This window comes from Hyperolius riggenbachi, chromosome 3, assembly GCF_040937935.1.
Source record: "Hyperolius riggenbachi isolate aHypRig1 chromosome 3, aHypRig1.pri, whole genome shotgun sequence".
Taxonomy (NCBI): Eukaryota; Metazoa; Chordata; class Amphibia; order Anura; family Hyperoliidae; genus Hyperolius; species Hyperolius riggenbachi.
The window spans coordinates 296,256,824-296,278,990 of NC_090648.1; the positions used below are offsets into that span (position 1 = coordinate 296,256,824).

The 22,167-nt window shown below is 41.0% G+C and overlaps 1 protein-coding gene across 3 annotated transcripts in view; it reads left to right on the forward strand.

Moving 5' to 3' along the window:
* The window catches only part of CNTN1 (contactin 1), a 261,698-nt gene that overhangs the window by 232,250 nt on the left and 7,281 nt on the right, over positions 1-22,167 (forward strand). For all 3 annotated transcript variants that reach the window (XM_068276552.1, XM_068276554.1, XM_068276553.1), the window contains 9 exons: positions 2,171-2,291; positions 2,511-2,669; positions 3,357-3,506; positions 5,825-5,895; positions 6,947-7,181; positions 9,046-9,149; positions 15,773-15,956; positions 18,233-18,345; positions 21,022-21,181. In XM_068276552.1, coding sequence (XP_068132653.1) covers positions 2,171-2,291; positions 2,511-2,669; positions 3,357-3,506; positions 5,825-5,895; positions 6,947-7,181; positions 9,046-9,149; positions 15,773-15,956; positions 18,233-18,345; positions 21,022-21,181 — 1,297 coding nt within the window. The remainder of the gene's footprint in view (positions 1-2,170; positions 2,292-2,510; positions 2,670-3,356; positions 3,507-5,824; positions 5,896-6,946; positions 7,182-9,045; positions 9,150-15,772; positions 15,957-18,232; positions 18,346-21,021; positions 21,182-22,167) is intronic.

Below are 22,167 nucleotides of genomic sequence, written 5' to 3' on the forward strand. Positions count from 1 at the left end.
TCTCAGTTCATGGGCAGTTATTTTGCGCCTTGGTTTTTCCACACGCTTCTTGCGACCCTGTTGACTATTTTTAATGAAACGCTTGATTGTTCGATGATCACGCTTCAGAAGCTTTGCAGTTTTGAGAGTGCTGCATCCCTCTGCAAGATATCTCACTATTTTTGACTTTTCTGAGCCTGTCAAGTCCTTCTTTTGACCCATTTTGCCAAAGGAAAGGAAGTTGCCTAATAATTATGCACACCTGATATAGGGTGTTGATGTCATTAGACCACACCCCTTCTCATTACAGAGATGCACATCACCTAATATGCTTAATTGGTAGTAGGCTTTCGAGCCTATACAGCTTGGAGTAAGACAACATGCATAAAGAGGATGATGTGGTCAAACTACTCATTTGCCTAATAATTCTGCACTCCCTGTAAATGGTTATCATTATTATTATTATTTATTTATGTAGCGCCAACATATTACACAGCGCTTTACAAAGCTGGTTCCCAGCTAGAGGTGGAGGTAGTATGAAGGGGCTAATGCCCCCCCCACCCCCCCATCTTATCAGCCACATCCCCACCACATACTGACCAGAGTTCCAGCACCGTTACATTCCATACTGGGGCTTCACATTGGTCTATTCATCTGGAACAGTTGAAATTCCCCCTTCGACCTCTCGTCAAGATTTTTTCCTTACTGGATAACCTAAACACGCACTGCCTGTATGTATACTGCATACTTCCCCACCTCTTGTCCCGCCCCCCCCCCCCCCCCCATTCGTTTAGGTTGTAAGCTTACAAGGGCAGGGCTCTCTCACCCTTTTGTGTCTTGGAATTTGTTGTTCATTTCATAGCTTGCACTCTGTTATACATTTTATTCACCATGTTACATCTGTCATTGTAATCACCAGTTCTGTATTTTGTACCGGTGTCCAAATTTAATGTATATCATTGTCTGTATCATTATGTACCCCTTGTTGTTTTCCTACCTTGTACAGCACCACAGAATATGTTGGCGCTTTTTAAATCTATAATAATTATACTAAACTCTCAACAGCTATTTCAAATAAGCCCCAGCTAGTATGGTCAGATGTGGGACTCTATATTTGCTTTCCATGGGAATCCTAGTCTGCATGAGGGATAATAAAGGCTGGAGGGAACTACTACCCAATTTTAACACACTACACATGGGCACATGCTAACAGTGCTGCAAGAAAACAATCTTGGATAATAGCTATAGACTCTGAGGAGGAGGTGTCACACATAATGAATGATGCAGAAAACTGTCCACCAAGCAGTGCTGCCTGCAGTGATGAGTGAGGAAATTGTCAGGCACAAGCATTGTTTTTTTATGCCCCGCAATGGAGCCAGGCTCAGCTTCTCAGATTGGTAACTCACGGTTTCAGTATAATGTGGCTACTTGTCTGTGTGGTGATTGGGGAAGGAGCAGACCGAGGGATTACAGTTCCTCTAACATGGAAAATATAGGCATTAAATCAAATGTGTACAGTATGTGGAACTTTGGTTTGCGAGCATATGTTCCGGAAACATGCCTGTAATCCAAAGCACTCTTATATCGAAGCAAATTTCCCCATAAGAATTAATGGAATTTCAGATGATTCATTCCACAATCCAAAAACAGTTATAGTAAAATAATATAAAATAATAATGTAAACAAGACTTACACTATAACTAACAGAATCGTTGCCATCTGTTGGCTCACCCCAACATTTTTTTTTATTTTTTATTTGTGGCTTTAACAAGGAACTTATCCAATGAGTTACTTTTGAGCAGTTCATGAAAATGTGCCTTTGCACAGTCCCTACACTCAGATTAAGTACAATTAAGTACAATCCTGCAGCACCAAAGGGAGAAGAACTATTGGCTCAATGGTGATGACGTGACGCATGTATTGTAATGTTCTTTTTTTTACTGCTTATATTGCATATCAAGGTGTTTATTATGCTTGCATATCAAGTCAGAATTTCACAAAATGTTTTGCTTGTATTGCAAAGCGCTCTTAACCTCCTTAGCGGTACTCCCGAGTCAGGCTCGGGCCAGAAATCCACAGCTCAGAGCGGTAACCCTGAGCTGGATCCCAAAAAAATCATAACGCCAGGGAGGTTAAAGCAAGTTATTCTTAATCCAAGGTTTTACTGTATGTATTTTTTTTTGTTTTTCAGAGTGGTGCTGGCAGCGAACTCATTATCAAAAATGTACAACTTAAGCACGCTGGAAGATATATTTGTACTGCGCAGACTATTGTGGATAACTCTTCTGCATCAGCTGAATTAGTGGTTAGAGGTAATCTTAATGAGGAACAGTTATACATAGAAATGATCCTTTATGTGTATGTTAGTCACGCACCAATTTTGTTTCTTTTTTCGTGGAGGCAATACAGTACTAAAACTTACATTTTGGGATTTTGTATGAGTGAATTAAAATAAAAAGCTTGTTTTATACTTGCAGTGCTGATCCTCTATTGTATTGTATATTTTTAAGTAACATCTGTTTCTTTGTAAGGTCCTCCTGGTCCACCAGGGGGTGTTAGAGCGGAAGAAATAAGAGATACTTCTGTGAAACTCTTGTGGAGTAGTGGAACAGACAATCACCAGCCAATTTCTAAATATACTATTCAAGCTAAGAACACACTGTATGAAGAATGGAAAGATGTAAAGACAGGTAGGGTTTTTCTATGTTAACTCTGAGATAAGTTGGACATAATTAATCACATTCCAGACAGAAACATTTTCCTAGACCTGTATACCCAGTGCTTGTTTATCTGTGTATGGGCTACTTGATTAGTTGACATTTAATAAATCACTTTTAAGCTAGGTACACATGCTCAATTACGATGGTCAGGAAAATTATTACTGATTGTTTTGGGTGATGCTTAAGGATGACTGCTGTATATACAGTATATCTATATATTTATTGCTCCATCATCTTCTAAACCAATTGTCCCGTTCTGTGGAGAGAGGGGGGTTGGATGAGTGTGAAGTGCTCCACAGCATCAGCTACAACTGATTGTCAGATACGTAAAAAGACCACTGCATTCATGCTAAATGGCAACATAGTTTAAAAGTACCTGGTCAGGACCCAGATAGACAATCTGTATCACAGACTGAATCTAAACGATGATATATGTTCTGCAATAATAATAATAATACTATGTGTCCTATACAAATACAGGAAGCAATAACTACAACATCATGTACTTTCTAATTAATATTTTACTTTGTGCTTCTTGTTTGTGGTTTGTTTTTTTGTGCTTCTTTTTGTGTTTTTTTTTTTCCTTTTAAAATTGTATTCTGTGAAATCAAAATGATTGTTTGTTATCCAAGCAGTAATTTTGCTTTTCCTATGTAGAGAATCCCACTATTGAAGGCAATGTGGAATGGGCAAAGGTCATAGAATTAATTCCATGGATGGAGTATGAATTTCGTGTAATAGCAACCAATACATTGGGAACTGGAGAACATAGTTTGCCATCACCAATGATTAGAACTCAGGGAGCTTGTAAGTACTGTGAACTAGTGAACATAGGGCCACTGTGTAAAAGGATTTTATAATGTAAAACAAACTTACTTTATTATGTTAACTGTATGATACAAACTATCTGGAGAAATAAATATCCTACCTTTTACAAGACCTTTTTAATAAAGTTAAATTAGATAGAAACCCACTGATTTAAAAGAATCTGATCACTTAAAGTGGACCCAAATTAAAAATACAAGATTTCAGAAATAAAATCTATTTTCTAAATTATAATAATAAATAGCAGCCTTTTTTCAGCTGCATGATGACAAATATAAAATATTTTACATTTATTGGAGGAACCCCTCCCTTCCTTTCAAATTGCCGGGACAAAATCCAGCAAACTGGTGGAGTAGCAGTGGAGGAATTGCTAATGGCTGCCCCCAGTATAACCCTAGTTATGAAAAGAGAAGGGTGAAAAGCATGCACTGAAATGCTCATAGGTTTGAAGGAGTGTTTATTTATCTTTGTATGTGTTAGAGTGGTGCAACGAAATATTTTTAATTTAAAAAAATGTTTGGTTTGGGTCCGCTTTAAGGGCTGGTTCCCACTTTGAGTGCTTTGGCAATGCTTGCTGATCAAAGTACTACGCCAGTGGATCCCTATGGAGGTGGCCCTACTAGCAGCATTGCAATCACAGAGGGAGTGCAAAATGCCACTTATGAGCAATCCTGGAGCTATCGCATTAGTGGCTACAGTAGCCAAATTGCGATCGCTCTGGGAAACACCGTGAAATTTCAGCACTTCCGCAGTTTAGCAAATCACGGGTGCTTTGTGATTGCTGCGTTCCGATTGCTGCAAAGCAGTGATGAGCGAAAATGCCAATATTCTTTTTGCATTCATTTTTGTGAACATTCGAAAATGCCATCAAAAATAAGTTTTGTTGTTTTCTGTGAATTTTCATGGTAAAAAGAGTGATTTTTTGCTGTAAACATTTTTGTGGTAGAAATATTGTTTTATGTATTTTTGCGATTTTGCAGTAAAATACAAGCTTTTTTTGCAAAACATTTCTCGAAATCGAAAATAGCATTTTCAATGCGAAAATGACTTTGGTGAAAATTTGGAAGCAACACTGCTGCAAATTGCCCATAGTGGGTTGCAGCTCTAAGAGACCATTATAATAAAAATGTGCTTGTTCTGCTACCCCATAGGGATTTATGTAAAGGCAGCAGTAAGAAATTTGAATATCCAATACTGAGCACAAGTTTTAGGGCCAGTTCAGATGGACAACTGCTGAGCGGTGCGTTAGAACTCCTTCAAATGCTGGTGATCATTCTCTAGAAATTCTGAATCATTTTTCATGAAGTATTTAAAAGCATTTGGATGTGCTTTGGAGTGTTTCGTCGCGAGTGGTTTGAAAAGAGTTCAAGGTGTTCAGAGCAGAATAGCAAGAAGCAGAAATTCCTTTGTACTTTCTGTGCTCCAAGTGCTGGTGACATTGTTCTGCCCAGAGCTCTGACTGTACTTTGTAACTTTTTTTGGGGGGGTGTGGGGGAGGGGGTGTGTGCTTGAGATGTGGATGTGTGTGAAGCTTGCCTTCTTCAGCTGAAGCTTCTAGTTTTAAGAATGCTTGTGACTAAGATTCTGAGCAGTCAAAGGGTTGTTTCTCGGCGCAGCTGGGTTTATCCTATCTCAACATCTCAAAGCCCCTCCTAAACAACGAGCAGAGCAGTTGAGAGGGATCACCAGTGAGTGCTAGCTGTTGCAAGATTTTCTTCTCATCACTGGCAATCGAATCTGAAGGGCTGCGTCCAGGGACAAGACAAGGGATCTACTGCGGTGATTACACAAATTCTGTAAAATTCTGTAACTGTTGCCTGAACTACCACTTCCATTCATTCAAATGGAGAAGCAGTTGATCTTGTTTCAAACACGGCGTTCAGCAGCCAAAAATCTTGTGTTTCAGTCCGTGTGAACTAGCCCATAAGGTGGCCACACAATTTTCATGCAATCTGACTGTACAATTTTTATACAATCTTACCAACATCCATGCAGTATAACAGCACTTGGTGTACAGCCAGATTGCATGAAAATTGTATGGTGTGTGACCACCTTGCACACACACTAAATAGTCTTGGCCAAGGCAGCTGATCTATATTTACATATTACACCTAGCTGTTCACGTTTTATATATAGGAAGCTAAATGAGAGGCTGTAGGTATGTGTAATGTACAAAGACCTATAATAGTAGGTTGAAAACATAATTGATTATTATAAAATACTGAACATGCATTTATTGTACATTGTAGTAACGGTAATATAAACTGGCATTCTGATACTGTATATATGTTATATTATAGCTCCTATAGTTGCTCCTTCAGATGTTGGGGGCGGAGGTGGAACAAATCGCGAGCTGACAGTAACATGGGTGGTAAGTATACATTGACATATTGTATGTAAAACTGTATAGGAAAAGGCAATGATTTGGAATGGTCATGTATGTAAAATCCTCAGTGTGGCCCAAGTGATCATAACCAGAATGCTAAGAGATTGAGATTTTCAGTCTTTTTACACAACCCTTTCTGCATTAAAGTGTAACTGTCGGGCATAAAATCAAAAATCAATTCTTTATTTTTATCTGGTAAACAAGTAATAAGGATGCTAACCAGGCAAGGCAGGGCATGCTGGGTTGTCTTTTTTGCTTCTTTATTTCCCCTCAGACTAAGCAAATATACAGAAGCATAAAAGGACAACCCAGCATGCCCTGCAACTTCCTTTGTGTGGCAACGTACCAAATAAAAGTCAGGTAAACTGGGGAATGATCATTTATCAGCAAGAAAAGTAATAGTGATTTTAACTTTTGGATTGCCTGATTAGCATCCTTATTACTTGTTTACCAGATAAAAATAAAGAATTGATTTTTGATTTTATGCCCAACAGTAACACTTTAATGGAAAATGTGCTAGATCATCTGTAACTCTTAAGTGTGGTATAATTGGTACAGTAAGGTGTAGGCAAATATTCTATTTATTTATTTATTTAAGTATTTATATAGCGCTGACATATTACGCAGTGCTGTACAGAGTATATTGTCTTGTCACTTAACTGTCCCTCAGAGGGGCTCACAATCTAGTCCCACACAGGAAGCAGTGGCACTGCAGCTGGCCGCAGTGGAACATGCAGCACTCTGTACCATCAAAGAGTGCCACCAATATCCATCACTTGAAAATGCATACAGACACATATTTTACACAGCACAGACTATGGTGTGAACAGCATCATGTCAATGAAAGGGTAGCTCAGGCTTGGCTGGTAAAGAAACAGTGTAGAGTCTTGTTAAGCATTTTGCACTGCAACTTCAACTGTTGTGTTAGTATGAAGCACACTATACAATTATTTAAGAAATCATTTTGTTAATATGCAATAGTCATGTTATTAAAATTGTGAGAGCCCAGAAACTTATACATCTGCTGTTCTTTCAGCCATTAGCAAGGGAATATCATTATGGGGACGGTTTTGGATACGTTGTTGCATTTAAACCTTTCAATGAAAGAGAATGGCGTAAGGTGACAGTTACCAATCCTGAGAGTGGTCGGTACATTCACAAAGATGATACTATTACTCCAGCCACACAGTTTCAAGTAAAGGTTAAAGCCTTCAATAGATATGGAGATGGCCCATACAGCAGTACAGCTGTTATCTACTCAGCAGATGAAGGTAAGCTACACTGCATTTGTGTTCATTCTATGGTCTTTAATGTCTAGATACTCTTTAACATGCACTGGGAGCCTAAAATAGTCTAGCATAGTCTAATAAGACAAAGACCTTTCTTTGTAGTTTAGATGCTTTTTTGATTGGCCCCATCTCTTCCCTCTTCCCATTCTCTAATTTTTCCTTGTCAAAGATATTGCCTGTCATTGTGATCACTGTGAGCCAATCCCATTGGCTCATATTGATCACAGGGTCAGTAGTCAATGAAATCAACTCAATTTCAGGGAGCTCTGCTGTCATAGCAACAGAAGATCAAGGGGCATTTGGCGACGGGATAGTGGCGTGATCGGCGGTAGCTTCATGTACAACAAGGACCAGCAACTTGCAGTAGATAGGCACCAAAGACACCCAAAGTCCATCAAATGCCTGCTGATCGACTTGTATAAAAACGGTCCATGAGGGAGATCCACACTTCCCAGGAAAAGTGTGTCTCAAAACATGGTGACAGACACTGGCCTAATGCTGTTTAGGGCAGCAGCCCTTCTTCAAGCCGATAAATGTGCACATTTATCGGCTTGAAGACGGGCTGCTGCCCGAAACAGCGTTAGGCCAGTGACACACTTTTTCTGGGAAGGGTGGATCTTGGACTCTATTCTCTCATGAACTTCTTTTATACAAGTCAGCCAGCAGGCATTTGATGGACTTTGGGTGTCTTTGGCGCCTATCTACTGCAAGTTTCTGGTCCTTGTTGTACACGAAGTGCATTTATTGAAACTTCTTTGTATTAAAAGAGCTTAAAGTTTTGCAATATTACTGAGTATGCTGATCCTTCTGCTATACAAATTTTCGATTGCCACCTGGTGCTCTGGTGGCTGGATCTTTGCACCTTACATACGACTAGGGGAGTGCAGCCAGATACTATTACCTTATCGTATGGAAGCTGTTAACATGGGCCATTAGGTAAACCTGACAATTCTTTGGACATTGCCAACAGCAAGGGGTGGCCATGCAGTGACTCTGCATTGCCAAGAGTGCCTGTTCATTTCTACACAGAAGAAAGGCATTTCTGTCTCAAGGCATTGGCAAGAAACACAATAGTTATCATAAGAAGAAATTACACCTTCTTACTTACTTTTCCTGTTGGTTGAAGAGCTTAAGATGCCCATTAACGGTACAATTGCCCAAGCAATCGACCAATCTCCCCGGCAATCGATCAGAAACAACCCGTAGGGCACACAAATGGGGATAAAAAAAATACAAAACATTATAATACAATCCGATCACTAGAAAACAGATTGTTACATTGATCATTTGTTGTTGATTGGTACCATTAATTCCAACTGATCCAATTGATCAAAAATGTGTTCCACTGAGTCAGCACCGACCTTCGTAAAAATAGATCTTTATTCAGAAAATAGATTAAAAATCCATGATGTAGCTACATCTATTTTTAATCTATTTTCTGAATAAAGAGCTATTTTTTACAAATATCGGTGCTGACTCAGTGGAACACATTTTGGAAGATACCTGTAGTGCACTGGTGTATTAGAGTCTATAGCATGTCCACTTACTACAGATTTTCCCCCATTGGTGCATACCATACACAGCTTTGATCCAATTGATCATACATACTGTTACTGAGCACCTTTAGGAGGCACCTGTACAGACAAGGTCTGCTACACATTGGTGCTGTACAAACCTCATCTTTACTGAGCAATAAAGTTTTTTTTTACTTAAACATGTATTAGAGTTTAATGAATAATAATAATAATTTCATACAAGGTGCTCTTAATAATATTAACCAGGGTTGTTTTAAATTATTGTAACAAAATTTTGAATAGAGTGTTATGTTATTATTCTTTTTTTCCAGCACCCACAGAAGCTCCTACAGGCGTTAGGATTACAGTACTATCTGCTTCTGAAGCAGTTGTTTCTTGGCAGCCAGTGGTTGGGCAAACTATTTCCGGATACCAGGTGAGACTCCAGTCTTGACATTCTTAAATGCAGCAAGTCACACAAATACATAGGTGCAATAGTGAGATGTTACCTGCCTTACATAGTTATTTGTGTCAATATTATACTGATTTATACTCTGTGATACAACGAGAATTCACCATACTGCACATTAACAACTAGCAATAAGTAAATCTTTAATATGTGTGTATTAGGTGTTAGGGCTTGTTCACACTATGAGTGTTTCCGAATTTTTCTAAGCACTGGTGACTTTAGAAATCGCCCTAATAGCGCTTGTGCAATGATTTCCTATGAGAGTGTTCACATGTGTGTGTTTCGATGTTATTAAAATCACAAACGTGCTACATGTACTATTTTCAGAGCATTTTTGCTCAATGGAAGGTATAGGGAAATCGCAAATCGATTGAAAAAGCACTTTGAATTGTGATTTCCTGAGCGCTTTTAAGAATAAATACATTGTATTTATTATTTTCCGGGTCAAAGAGTAAACTAATCGCTCGGCAAAGATGCGTAGAAAAGAGCTTTTCTAAGTGCAAAGTGCAGGGAAAAGCGCTTTGAAAAGCGCTCTATAAATCGCTCAGCGCTTGCAACAGCGCTGGCGATTTATAATGTGAACAAAGCCTTAGTGAACTTATAGTTAAGGGTGCTTAAAAGTGTGAAAATAGAGCCCTGATCAATAAAGCACCATCTCAGATCTCCAATTCCAGCATTCGGTGCACTCACTCTGCAAATGTTTGCATGTTAGCACTTATACATTTATGACCCAGGTTTTTAAAATGTTAGTGCATGTGTGTGCATAATATACTAAGCTTGGGGAAGAGCACTCCCAAACACTTCCTACTCTTTTCCACTGATCTACTACTTCCTCCTTGTAGCCTCCCTCTATATTTACCTACTTGTTCTCATTGCCCACATGGGATAAACTAATGTGGGATAATTATTTATATTAAGTATAGAGATACTATAGTAAAAGTGGACTACAGGTTCCGCTAAAAAGAATGGATTTGTAATTAGTGATGAACGAACATTGTGAATGAATGCTTGAGAAGTTTACTGCAAAAATTCACAAAATTAACGTTCATGGCTAATTTTAACACAATAATTTGTGCTTACGGTGATCCCATTGACTTTAATGGCAGGCGAACATCAAAAACTTTGAGGGCTGAGTTCACAATAGTTAGTTGCATCACACACACGCCATAATGCGTTATAATGACTGTGAACTGCAATGGAGACTGAACATAGACTTTAATACAAAGCCTGCATGCAGCGAGTTAGAAGAATGTGATCAGTTATAATGCAGTACTGTGCACAGGCTCATAGATTTTATGAACAGTGAGTTGACAACATGCAGAATTACTCTGCAATGCAACTGATCACTGTGAACAGGGCCTCTGGACACATTTTAAGCAACAATTTGTTTTAAATAGTGGTGAAAACTGTCCAAAAACCCAGGCAGTGGCATGGCAGAGGTGGGCCAATGTCAGTATTTCTCCCCAAATATACATATTTTTTTTTGTAATGGTTTTTAACCACTTGCCGACCGCCCACTGTAGATTGGCAGCGGCAAAGTGGCAGCCCCAGGACCACGTAACGCAGAATGACGTTGGGTCCTGGGACATTGTTTTGCCGGGGATCGTGCTCTGGGATGCACGCGCATCCGCCGGCAATAGGCTCCGTCAACCCACCGGCCAATCAGAAGCGCCGGCGGGTTGTTAACCCGACGATCGCCGCATAGGAAGCGTATAATACGCTTTGTAATGTTTACAAAGTGTATTATACAGGCTGCCTCCTGCCCTGGTGGTCCCAGTGTCCGAGTGACCACCAGGGCAGGCTGCAGCCACCCTAGTCTGCACCAAAACACACTGATCTGCCCCCCCCTGCCCCTTGATCGCCCACAGCACCCCTCATACCCCCCCTGCCCACCCCCCAGACCACTGTTTGCACCCAATCACCCCCCCTAATCAACCATTAATCACTCCCTGTCACTATCTGTCAAAGCTATTTTTTTTAGTCCCTAAACTGCCCCCTGAGGACTCCTGATCACCCCCCACCCCTCAGATTCTCCCCAGACCCCCCCCCCAGACCCCCCCTCCCCTGTGTACTGTATGCATCTATCCCCCCTGATCACCTGTCAATCACCCATCAATCACCCCCTGTCACTGCCACCCCTGTCACTGCCACCCATCAATCAGCCCCTAACCTGCCCCTTGCGGGCAATCTGATCACCCACCCACACCAATAGATCGCCCGCAGATCCGACATCAGATCACCTCCCGAGTGCACTGTTTACATCTGTTCTCTCCTCTAAACACCCACTAATTACCCATCAATCACCCCCTATCACCACCTGTCACTGTTACCCATCAGATTAGACCCTAATCTGCCCCTTTCAGGCACCCAATCACCTGCCCACACGCTCAGATTTCCCTCAGACCCCCCCTTATCAATTCGCCAGTGCATTATTTACATCTGTTCTTCCCTGTAATAACCCACTGATCACCTGTCAATCACCTATCAATCACCTCCTGTCACTGCCACCCATCAATCACCCCCTGTCACTGCCACCCATCAATCAGCCCCTAACCTGCCCCTTGCGGGCAATCTGATCACCCATCCACACCATTAGATCGCCTGCAGACCCGACGTCAGATCACCTCCCAAGTGCACTGTTTACATCTGTTCTCTCCTCTAAACACCCACTAATTACCCATCAATCACCCCCTATCACCACCTGTCACTGTTACCCATCAGATTAGACCTGGGCCGGATTTCTGGCAAGGCCACATAGGCCATGGCCTAGGGCACCAGAAATGTAGGGGCGGCTCAGTGAGAGGCAGTAAAGCTGCTCTATGCAGCCATCCCTATCTACAAGGACAGCTTTAACCTTTGAACTTTCTATCCTGTACTTGTGTTGTCCCTGCAAGAACTGTAAGCTCTATCCTGCAGGTATACATCAGCCTAACTCTCATGGTGACACAATAGGCTCGATTCACAAAAGAGTGCTAACTGTTAGCACAGCCGTTTTTGCGCGAATTTTCACGCCAAACGATAACGTTTTCGCGCGCAAATGCGAATTTTTGTGCAAAATCGTTATCGTTTTCGCGTGTAAATTCGCATTTGCACGTGAAAACATCGTTTCGCACGAAAATTCGCGATCGCGCGCAATGTGAAAATGCACGCAAAAACGGCCGTGCTAACAGTTAGCACTCTTTTGTGAATCAAGCCCAATGGGTCCATCATTAACGAGATGGCAAACATAACATAAAAGTTCTTAAGGAAAACATAATTTATAATCTATATGCGTATTACTGAAATAGTTATTGTCTGTGACATCCAATGATGGAAAGTAAGTTCTCATTGGGGCACACAGCGATAACAACCATACAGACGGTATAGTTGGCCTTGGGCGGTAAAAAGTACAAATCCGGCCCTGGATTAGACCCTAATCAACCCCTTGCGGGCACCCAATCACCTGCCCACACGCTCAGTTTGACCTCAAACCCCCCTTAATAAATTTGCCAGTGCATTATTTACATCTGTTCTTCCCTGTAATAACCCACTGATCACCTGTCAATCACCTATCAATCACCCTCTGTCACTGCCACCCATCAATCACCCCCTGTCACTGCCACCCATCAATCAGCCCCTAACCTACCCCTTGCGGGCAATCTGATCACCCACCCACACCATTAGATCGCCTGCAGACCGGACGTCAGATCACCTCCCAAGTGCACTGTTTACATCTGTTCTCTCCTCTAAACACCCACTAATTACCCATCAATCACCCCCTACATCTGTTCTCTCCTCTAAACACCCACTAATTACCCATCAATCACCCCCTGTCACCACCTGTCACTGCTACCCATCAGATTAGACCCCTATCTGCCCCTAGGGCACCCAATCACCCGCCCACACCCTCAGAACGCCCTCAGACCCCAGCCCTGATCACCTCGCCAGTGCATTGCTTGCATCTATTCCCCCCACTAATCACACCTTGAGACACCCATCAATCATCTCCTGTCACCACTTGTCACCCCCTAGCACACCTACCCATCAAATCAGGCCCTAATTTGCCCCGTGTGGGCTCCTGATCACTCGGCCAAACCCTCAGATCCCCCTCAGACCCCCTTCCGATCACCTCCCAAGTGCATTGATTGCACCTATTTTCCCCTCTAACCACCCCCTGAGACACCCATCAATCACCTCCTGTCACCCCCCTAGCACTCCTATCCATCAGATCAGGCCCAATACAACCTGTCATGTAAAAGGCCACCCTGCTTATGACCGGTTCCACAAAATTCGCCCCCTAATAGACCACCTGCCATCAAAATTTGCAGATGCTTATACCCCTGAACAGTCATTTTGAGACATTTGGTTTCCAGACTACGCACGGTGTTGGGCCCGTAAAATGCCAGGGCAGTATAGGAACTCCACAAGTGACCCCTTTTTAGAAAAAAGACACCCCAAGGTATTCTGTCAGGTGTATGAAGCGTTCATAGAAGATTTTATTTTTTGTCAAAAGTTAGGAAATTGATTTTTATTGTTTTTTCACAAAGTTTCATTTTTCACTAACTTGTGACAAAAAATAAAATCTTCTATGAACTCACCATACTCCTAACGGAATACCTTGGGGTGTCTTCTTTCTAAAATGGGGTCATTTGTGGGGTTCCTATACTGCCCTGGCATTTTAGGGGCCCTAAACCGTGAGGAGTAGTCTTGAAACCAAAAATCGCAAAATGACCTGTGAAATCCTAAAGGTACTCATTGGACTTTGGGCCCCTTAGCGCAGTTAGGGTGCAAAAAAGTGCCACACATGTGGTATCGCTGTATTCAGGAGAAGTAGTATAATGTGTTTTGGGGTGTATTTTTACACATACCCATGCTGAGTGGGAGAAATATCTCTGTAAATGGACAATTGTGTGTAAAAAAAAAAATAAAAAAATTGTCATTTACAGAGATATTTCTCCCACCCAGCATGGGTATGTGTAAAAATACACCCCAAAACACATTATAATACTTCTCCTGAGTACGGCAATACTACATGTGTGGCACTTTTTTGCAGCCTAACTGCGCTAAGGGGCCCTAAGTCCAATGAGCACCTTTAGGCTTTACAGGGGTGCTTAGCAACCCCCAAAATGCGAGGACAGTAAACACATCCCACAAATGAGCCCATTTTGGAAAGTAGACACTTCAAGGTATTCAGAGAGGAGCATAGTGAGTCCGTGGCAGATTTCATTTTTTTTTTTGACACAAGTTAGAAGAAATGGAAACTTTTTTTTGTCACAAAGTGTCATTTTCCGCTAACTTGTGACAAAAAATAAAATCTTCTATGAACTCACCATGCCTCTCAGTGAATACTTTGGGATGTCTTCTTTCCAAAATGGGGTCATTTGGGGGGTATTTATACTATCCTGGAATTTTAGCACCTCATGAAACATGACAGGTGCTCAGAAAAGTCGGAGATGCTTCAAAATGGGAAAATTCACTTTTTGCACCATAGTTTGTAAACGCTATAACTTTTACCCAAACCAATAAATATACACTGAATGTTTTTTTTTTTTTTATCAAAGACATGTAGCAGAATAACTTTCGCGCTCAAATGTATAGGAAATTTTACTTTATTTGAAAAATGTCAGCACAGAAAGTAAAAAAAGTCATTTTTTTTGACAAAATTCATGTCTTTTTTGATGAATATAATAAAAAGTAAAAATCGCAGCAGCAATCAAATAGCACCAAAAGAAAGCTGTATTAGTGTCAAGAAAAGGAGATAAAATTCATTTAGATGGTAGGTTGTATGACCGAGTAATAAACCGTTAAAGCTGCAGTGGTCTGAATGGAAAAAAAGGTTCTGGTCCTTAAAGCGGAATATAACCCTGCATTTCAACTTTGCTCTAAAATATTATTTACAGCATATTATATGCAAAAAGCATTTTTTTTTTTTACTAGACCAGCATTGGAAGGGTTAAACACAGAGGTTTAAAGGAGAGATATGCAGAAGTTCAGATTGTTACATTCTATCTAGTTATATGTATCTATTGATAAATGTTACACACTCTTTGGCTGTCCTCCAAGCTCCTTCTCAGTCAGAGAGATGAGTCACATTCAACACTTAGATACATTTATGTAAGCAAAATGTATCTATTTCAGCTTCGGATGCGTCTGCAGAAATCTCCAGGAACTTTAAAGCCCTGTGTAACCCTTCCAATGCTGGTCTAGTAAAAAAAAAAATGCTGGTTGCATATAATATACTGTAAATAATGTTTTAGAGCAAAGTTGAAATGCAGGGTTATATTCCGCTTTAAGGGGTTTTATGACTGCAGTCCTTAAGTGGTTAAGAGATGGTAATGGATGCCGACTATAGCAGTTAATAAAATAGCCCCCATATGTGCAGGGTATGTTAGGGGGAAAAATGGAAGGGGCGTCGCTGTCGTTCATCCGTATCAAGAGGGTGTGGCGTGGGACATTTCCAAGGCTACTGTTGTCAAGAGACAGTAAAAATGTAACCTTATTTTTTTTAAAATAATTGCAACAAATCTAAGAAGTCAAAATAAAAATTTCACAGTACATTTACCTAGAAAAGAAAATGACTTGAGTGATAACCATGTTCTCTTTTGTTTAAGGTTCGATACTGGCGCCCTCAAGACAGAGAAATAGCAGCCCACAGAGTGCAAGTGGAAGGGCTAGATACTGTCAGGCTTGAAGGGCTGTTGCCAAATACAATCTATAAGTTGGATGTTTTTGCATATAACAGTGCAGGAGATGGACCTAGAAGTCACCTGACAGAATTTGAAACAAAGAAAGCACGTATGTTTTAGTTTTCATATTGCTTTTCTTTTGATTATCATTCTGTAATTGTGTCCCAGAATCAGGATTTTCCATAAAGTGTCACATTTAGGTACAAAGTATCAAATGGTTTACGAGGTTAAAATATTCAGTATATCAAATTGCTGGAAATGTGGTACACATTCAGCACTGATATCTCTTTATTTAGATTAACAGGAGCTGAAATCCGATGCTGAAACCACAAATTCAACCAACTACAGATGAAAGAGGAACTTTAACCAAAGATTAAACTTGATCCCAATTAGTAGCTGATACCCCCTTTCCCATGAGAATTTTTTAAACTTTTCTCGAATAGATCATCAAGGAGGTCTGTGTGGCTGATATTGTCATGAAAATCCTCCCACAGTGTGATGTCTTGGCTGTTTTCTTTCTGTGAACCCTGTTGCATTGTGGGAAATAACAGCTATTGCTGTAGCGTGCAGCGCACAAAGATTTGCACTGAATGTGCTTTGTCACTAATTGTGAACATACTGAAGTCCAAACCTGGGGTAAAAGTGAAATAATGTAGAGGTTTATTTACAAAGGATACATACAGGTGATAATGCAATTGGTGCATGAACATAAATACAAGCGTATTCAAGTGAACTGTACAACTAGCAATATGATTGCAAACAACTGGCAACACAATTGCAGGCAGATGCCTTACGATCAGACATGCAAACAACCCAGTGAAAATATATATACAGTGTGCACACAGTAAACCCCACAGACCCCTGTCTAAATAATCTAGCTAATATATATATATATATATATATATATATATACAGGATAATATACAATCAAGTTCAGGACACAATAAAGCAGGCAAGTGGGTATTGATACAAGCAGAGATCATATACCAGGAAGTCAAACAATAGACACGATAAACAAGCGAGTGCTCAGGCAATGCAAATGTCATACACCAAGGAATCAGGCAAACGAGAATCAGGTACAGGTTTCAGGTAACAGGAATCAAATATCAAATAACAAGTATCACGTAACAAGAATAAAGTAAAATGACCAGAACAGCAGACTCTGGGGCTCAACATGCTTTAGGGCCATCATCACCAATGAACTAGCAAAGGTGAACTGCTGGAGCTGGACTTATATGCTATGCTTGATCATCATGTGACAGCTTCCAAAGTTGTAGAGACACAGTTCTTAAAGTGGATCCGAGACAAACTTTTGTTCATTTTTATTTATTTTTTATTTATTTTTCATTGCATAATTGTGTTCCTTTCCTATTGTTTATAGGGCATTCCTCAAGCCAAATACTTTTTTGTTTTTGTTTTAATGCCCTAATTCCCTATAAACTAATTAAACCACTCCCACAGGTTTTCAGAGAGCCAAGGCACTTTCAGACAGTAGCAAGGGCTCATGGGAGCTCAGTCTGGGCAGGAGGAGGGGGAGGTATTACTAGCCAGAGGAGGAGAAGGGAGTAGGAGGGGGGATTCGTTTTCTTTGCTCAAGATGCAGATAACCTAAACTTTAGCTAAGATATATAGACAAGTTACTTGTTATAGTTAGTTTTTCATCTCGGATCCGCTTTAAATACAGAGACATCTGCTGGTGAGCAGGGAGAACTTCATGAGGATTGCAAAATGTTCTTGAAGAGAGAGGGGACATCTTCTGGTGGACAGAGGAAGTCCATGCAATAGTTCACAAATGTCTTCAGCAGGAACAGATCGTGACAATTTCCAACTGCCAGGCAACCAGTATCTCTCTCAATGCATATGTATGTCTATGAAAAACAACCTTTTAGCTTATCGCATTGTTAGTGGGTGTGGCTGTACATAATAACAGTTGGAGCTGTCTAGTTTTTTTTGTCTGCTAGTAGTAAAGATGATGACATGCAGGCTCATTTTGGATCAAACCTCATGAAAAAATTAAATGGAAAATATCAATCATTTTGTAATCTATTTTCTATTTTTTACGTCTCACTTTGCAATGTATTGATTTATTTTCCCCCTACCTCTATTTTTTGGTAAAATTACTCTTTGAGCAGTTTTTGCAGAAACTAGTACTGTACATATTGTACAGCTTAGTATATATTTTAATCTTTGTTGTTTTTGTTTTGTTGTGTTGGATAATATATTGCTTAGGTAGCAGTCATCTTTTATAGAAGCCCATAGCCAAACTTGTCTACAAAATAAATGTGCTGCCCAGATAGCTGATTATGTTATAGATCATAAGTGTATCATTCCATTACAGCTTACTGTAAACAACTTTATAATCTGAATTATTTTTCTTTCCTTTAGCTCCAAGTCAGAAACCTCGAATTATCAGTGTTGTAAAATCTGGATCCCAGTATATCATCACTTGGGATCATGTGAAGCCATTATCCAATGAATCTGCTGTTAATGGATATAAAGTAAGTTATGGCTGTGTGCAGGGGTTTTGCATTTTATGTCGAAGCTAACTAATTTGTCTTCCCTTAAAATAAACCACACATCTGAAAAGAAGAAGATTTGATACTCACCCACAGCTTCCTCCAGCAGCATAAACCCGTCTGAGTCCCACGCCATCCTCCCGCGGTCTACCGCTCAGCCGTGATCAGCCTCGATAACTGGCTCAGTCAAATCAGTCCAGGTCTACAACCCATGCGCCTCCCAGGTCTACAACCCATGCGCATGCACAGAAGACCCAGACTGAACCCGACTGAGTCTGTTGAAAGGCAGACCGCGGGAGGACAGCGGGCTACTCAGAAGGGTTTATGCAGCTGGAGGAAGCCGCGGATGAGTATCAAATCTTCTTTTCAGATCTCTGGTACATTTTAAGGGCCCGTTTCCACTATCGCGAATCTGCATGCATTTCCTGCATGCAGATTCGCACAGCCAATACAAGTGGATGGGCCTGTTTCCACTTGTCAGTTTTTCTGAGCATTTTTCTGTGCATAATATTTCTGCCCGGCAAAGCCCTCAGAATTTGCTTGCGTGTGGAATGCAGGCGAATCGCACGCAATGTATTTAATAGGAAAACCGCATGCGTTTTTGGCATGCGTTTTTTGCCACGATTTCGCAAGGAAGCAATGTTAATTTACACAGGCAGTGACATGGTTAAATTTGCATATACCCTAACCTATGCGAAATCACATGCGATGTCGTGGGAGAAACGCATGTAAAATCGCACCCGCATGCGATTTCGTCAGCTGTGATTTTGGCCAGTTCCGCAACGCTATAGTGGAAACGGGCCCCTAAGGACCACTATAACTAACTGGTACATTTAAAATGCATGTGTTGACTTAAATATAAGATATACTTGTCCCAGAGTAAAGTGTACTGTAAATGCCCTTTTTTGCAGCAGTACATTTTAATAGGTATTAATACTATGGCATTAAACCTGTTTCTGACATGTTTTAGACTAATATATCACCTCATGGGGGATTCTTAGGATTTCCTTTTTTTTTTTCAAAACACTCCTTGAATGGTAGCGGCACAGTCCATCTGCCAGAATAATATGCTCATGCTGATAAACAGACCAGCTAGCATATTTGTATAGGTACTTGCCAAGGAGTGCTTTTGTAAACAATAAATGAAACATTCACAATCCCCCATGAATTATTTTGGTACAAACCTGTCAGAAAGAGTTTCATAACTTTTGTAAGTAGTGTCTATGAAGACAAAAGACATCTTCAATGCAATTTAGTCTGGCACAAGTAGAATATCAGTAAATTATGAATCTTCTATTATGAATCACTGCATAATTCCAATAGAACAATATTTGTAATTTTTACCAATATTTTACTACAGCCTAACGTAATCTTACTCTCACATGAGCCCTCCGTCTAAATGCCTGACCCTAACAAAACCCCACTACTAATGCCTACCCTATACAAATCCCTGCATTGATGCCTAACCCTAACCGACCCTGTCCATCAATGCCTAATCCTTATCATCCCCGCCACCAGTGCCTAACCCTAAATGACTCTTCCACCAAAGCCTAACCCCTACTGCAATATCTGCCATTTCCCGAAGCCTAACAATAACCTACAACCCTCTGCCACAACCTGTGCTGAAACAACCACCACCTTTCACCACTGAATATGAGAACTAACAGGCGCTGGCAGCCTGTTCCCAAAATTTATCATGCAATGTCAGTGCCTAAATGATTGTGAGCCCATTTTAACATAGCGCTATATTTGGAAAGATACATAAGGAGGGCTGGGTTGTGGAGGTTAAACAGTTCATTTGGGTTCCCGCCACTCTTTGTAAAATTTTCGCCCAAATTAAATGTTTCACCTCCACAACCCAGGCCTCCTGATGTATCTTCCAACAATAACCTGGATAGTGTACTGGTTAAGGGCTTTGCCTTTGACATGGGAAATCAGGTTTGGAATCCTGGCTATGGTCAATACCTATTCAGTAAGAAGTCCTTGGACAAGACTTCCTAACACTGCAGGGTGGCCTCTTGAGCACGCCCTTAGTGGCTTCAGCTCTTGAGTGCTTTGAGTCCAACAAGAGAAAAGTCCTATACAAATGTTTGTATTATAACCTACCCAAATATAAATACCTAAAAAGGTAATAGAATAAGTAGGATTGTTTTATCATGTGGCTGCCACTCTGGCCTTGCTGCGCCAGGGTCCAAAGGTCAAATGTTGCCCAGGACCCTATACATTTCCTCTAGGTATTCTTGATTCTTCCTGAATACCTAAAATATACTTATAAGTTTATTTATCCCCATAAAAATGTTTCTTGGGCCATAGTAGAAACCTAAGAATGGCAGGTATGAGATTACAAATGCCTCTGAGGGACAGCTAGAGACACAACTTGTTTAATATATTCTGTAAAGCACTGATAACAATGTCAGTGCTATATAAATGCATAAAAATAATAATAATTCAACATTCATATGCACAGGTCTTGCCTTTGGCATTCCATAGCAAAGGAAGCTGATTATTCAAGCTATTAGTATCTTCTAGAACAAATTTATTATGGTGAAGTGATTCTTTTTATATGTCTTATTTATAATTATATTAGAAAATGCATGTTGTTTGACATAAAGGCTGCAAGATTCACCACAACAATATTTTTACAATGTAATTTCCAAGGTTGTGTACAGGCCAAATGGACAAATTGATGGACAGCAGTATTCTACTGGGCAGCATTCAGTACAACTGCCAATTCCAAAGGAGGGAGAATACATCGTTGAAGTTCGAGCCCACAGTGAAGGAGGAGATGGTGCTGTTGCTTTCATCAAGCTTGACAGCAGTAAGTGATTATGATTTTAGCTTTTGTTACGATTCTCTTCAGTCCCTGTTGACCCTTCCACGAAGAAAGAGGCGTTACCCAGTAGTGGAGTCTAGGTGACCACGGGTCTTCACCCACACCCCCTTGAGGGGAGTGCAGGACCACAACCCCAGGAGGGGGATGTGGAACTTAGCTGCCTAGTGCCCTACCAGGTCACTACTGGGATTGCCTCAGCGAGTGGTCGGGAGAACAGGTGACACTGATAGTGGAGTAGACTTGGTCAGACGAAGGCTGGAGTTCCAAGACAGGTGGAGTATTGCTGAAGTCGGGGTCACAAGCCAGTGGTCGGGGCAGGTGGAGATCAACGGTGGTCGGGGTCACAAGCCAGGGGTCGGGGCAGGCAGCAGACAGAGAATATCCAGTAGATAGAACCGATGTCGGGGCAGGCAGAGATCAAGCAGTAGTCGGGGTCACAGGCCAAGGTCACAACGGAAGATCAGGATCAAGTAAACAGGAACACGGTTCACCAACAGGTAGACAAGCTGTCAGAACGAGCAGCACTGCATCTAAGGGCAGTGCTGCTTATATACTCTAGATTGGCGCCAAAATTAACGCATGCGCACACGCGCCCCGCGGCTCACGCGCACGCGCACAACCTTATGCGCGCGCAATACTTGGTGCGCAAGCGCACTGCGCGCAACGCAGCGTGCCGCGCGGAAAACAAACAGAGTCATGTCAATGAGCCTCTGCGCGTGCGCACACGCGAGAAACTCCGGGAACGCTGCAGATGGCCGCCATGGTGAGTGTAACAGCTTTCCACGCATTTTAGAGTGGAGTAGATGAACACACGAAATCTCTAGAAGATAAAGGGCATACTGTTCACTGTGAGCCTTTGTCTTTGGCTTTGCATAATGGGTGAGAAAAGACAAACAGCATTTAAAAAAAAAAATGCCTTTAAAACCCTAATCTGACAGTTGCAGTGAATTCCTTTTTGTGTGTACATTACT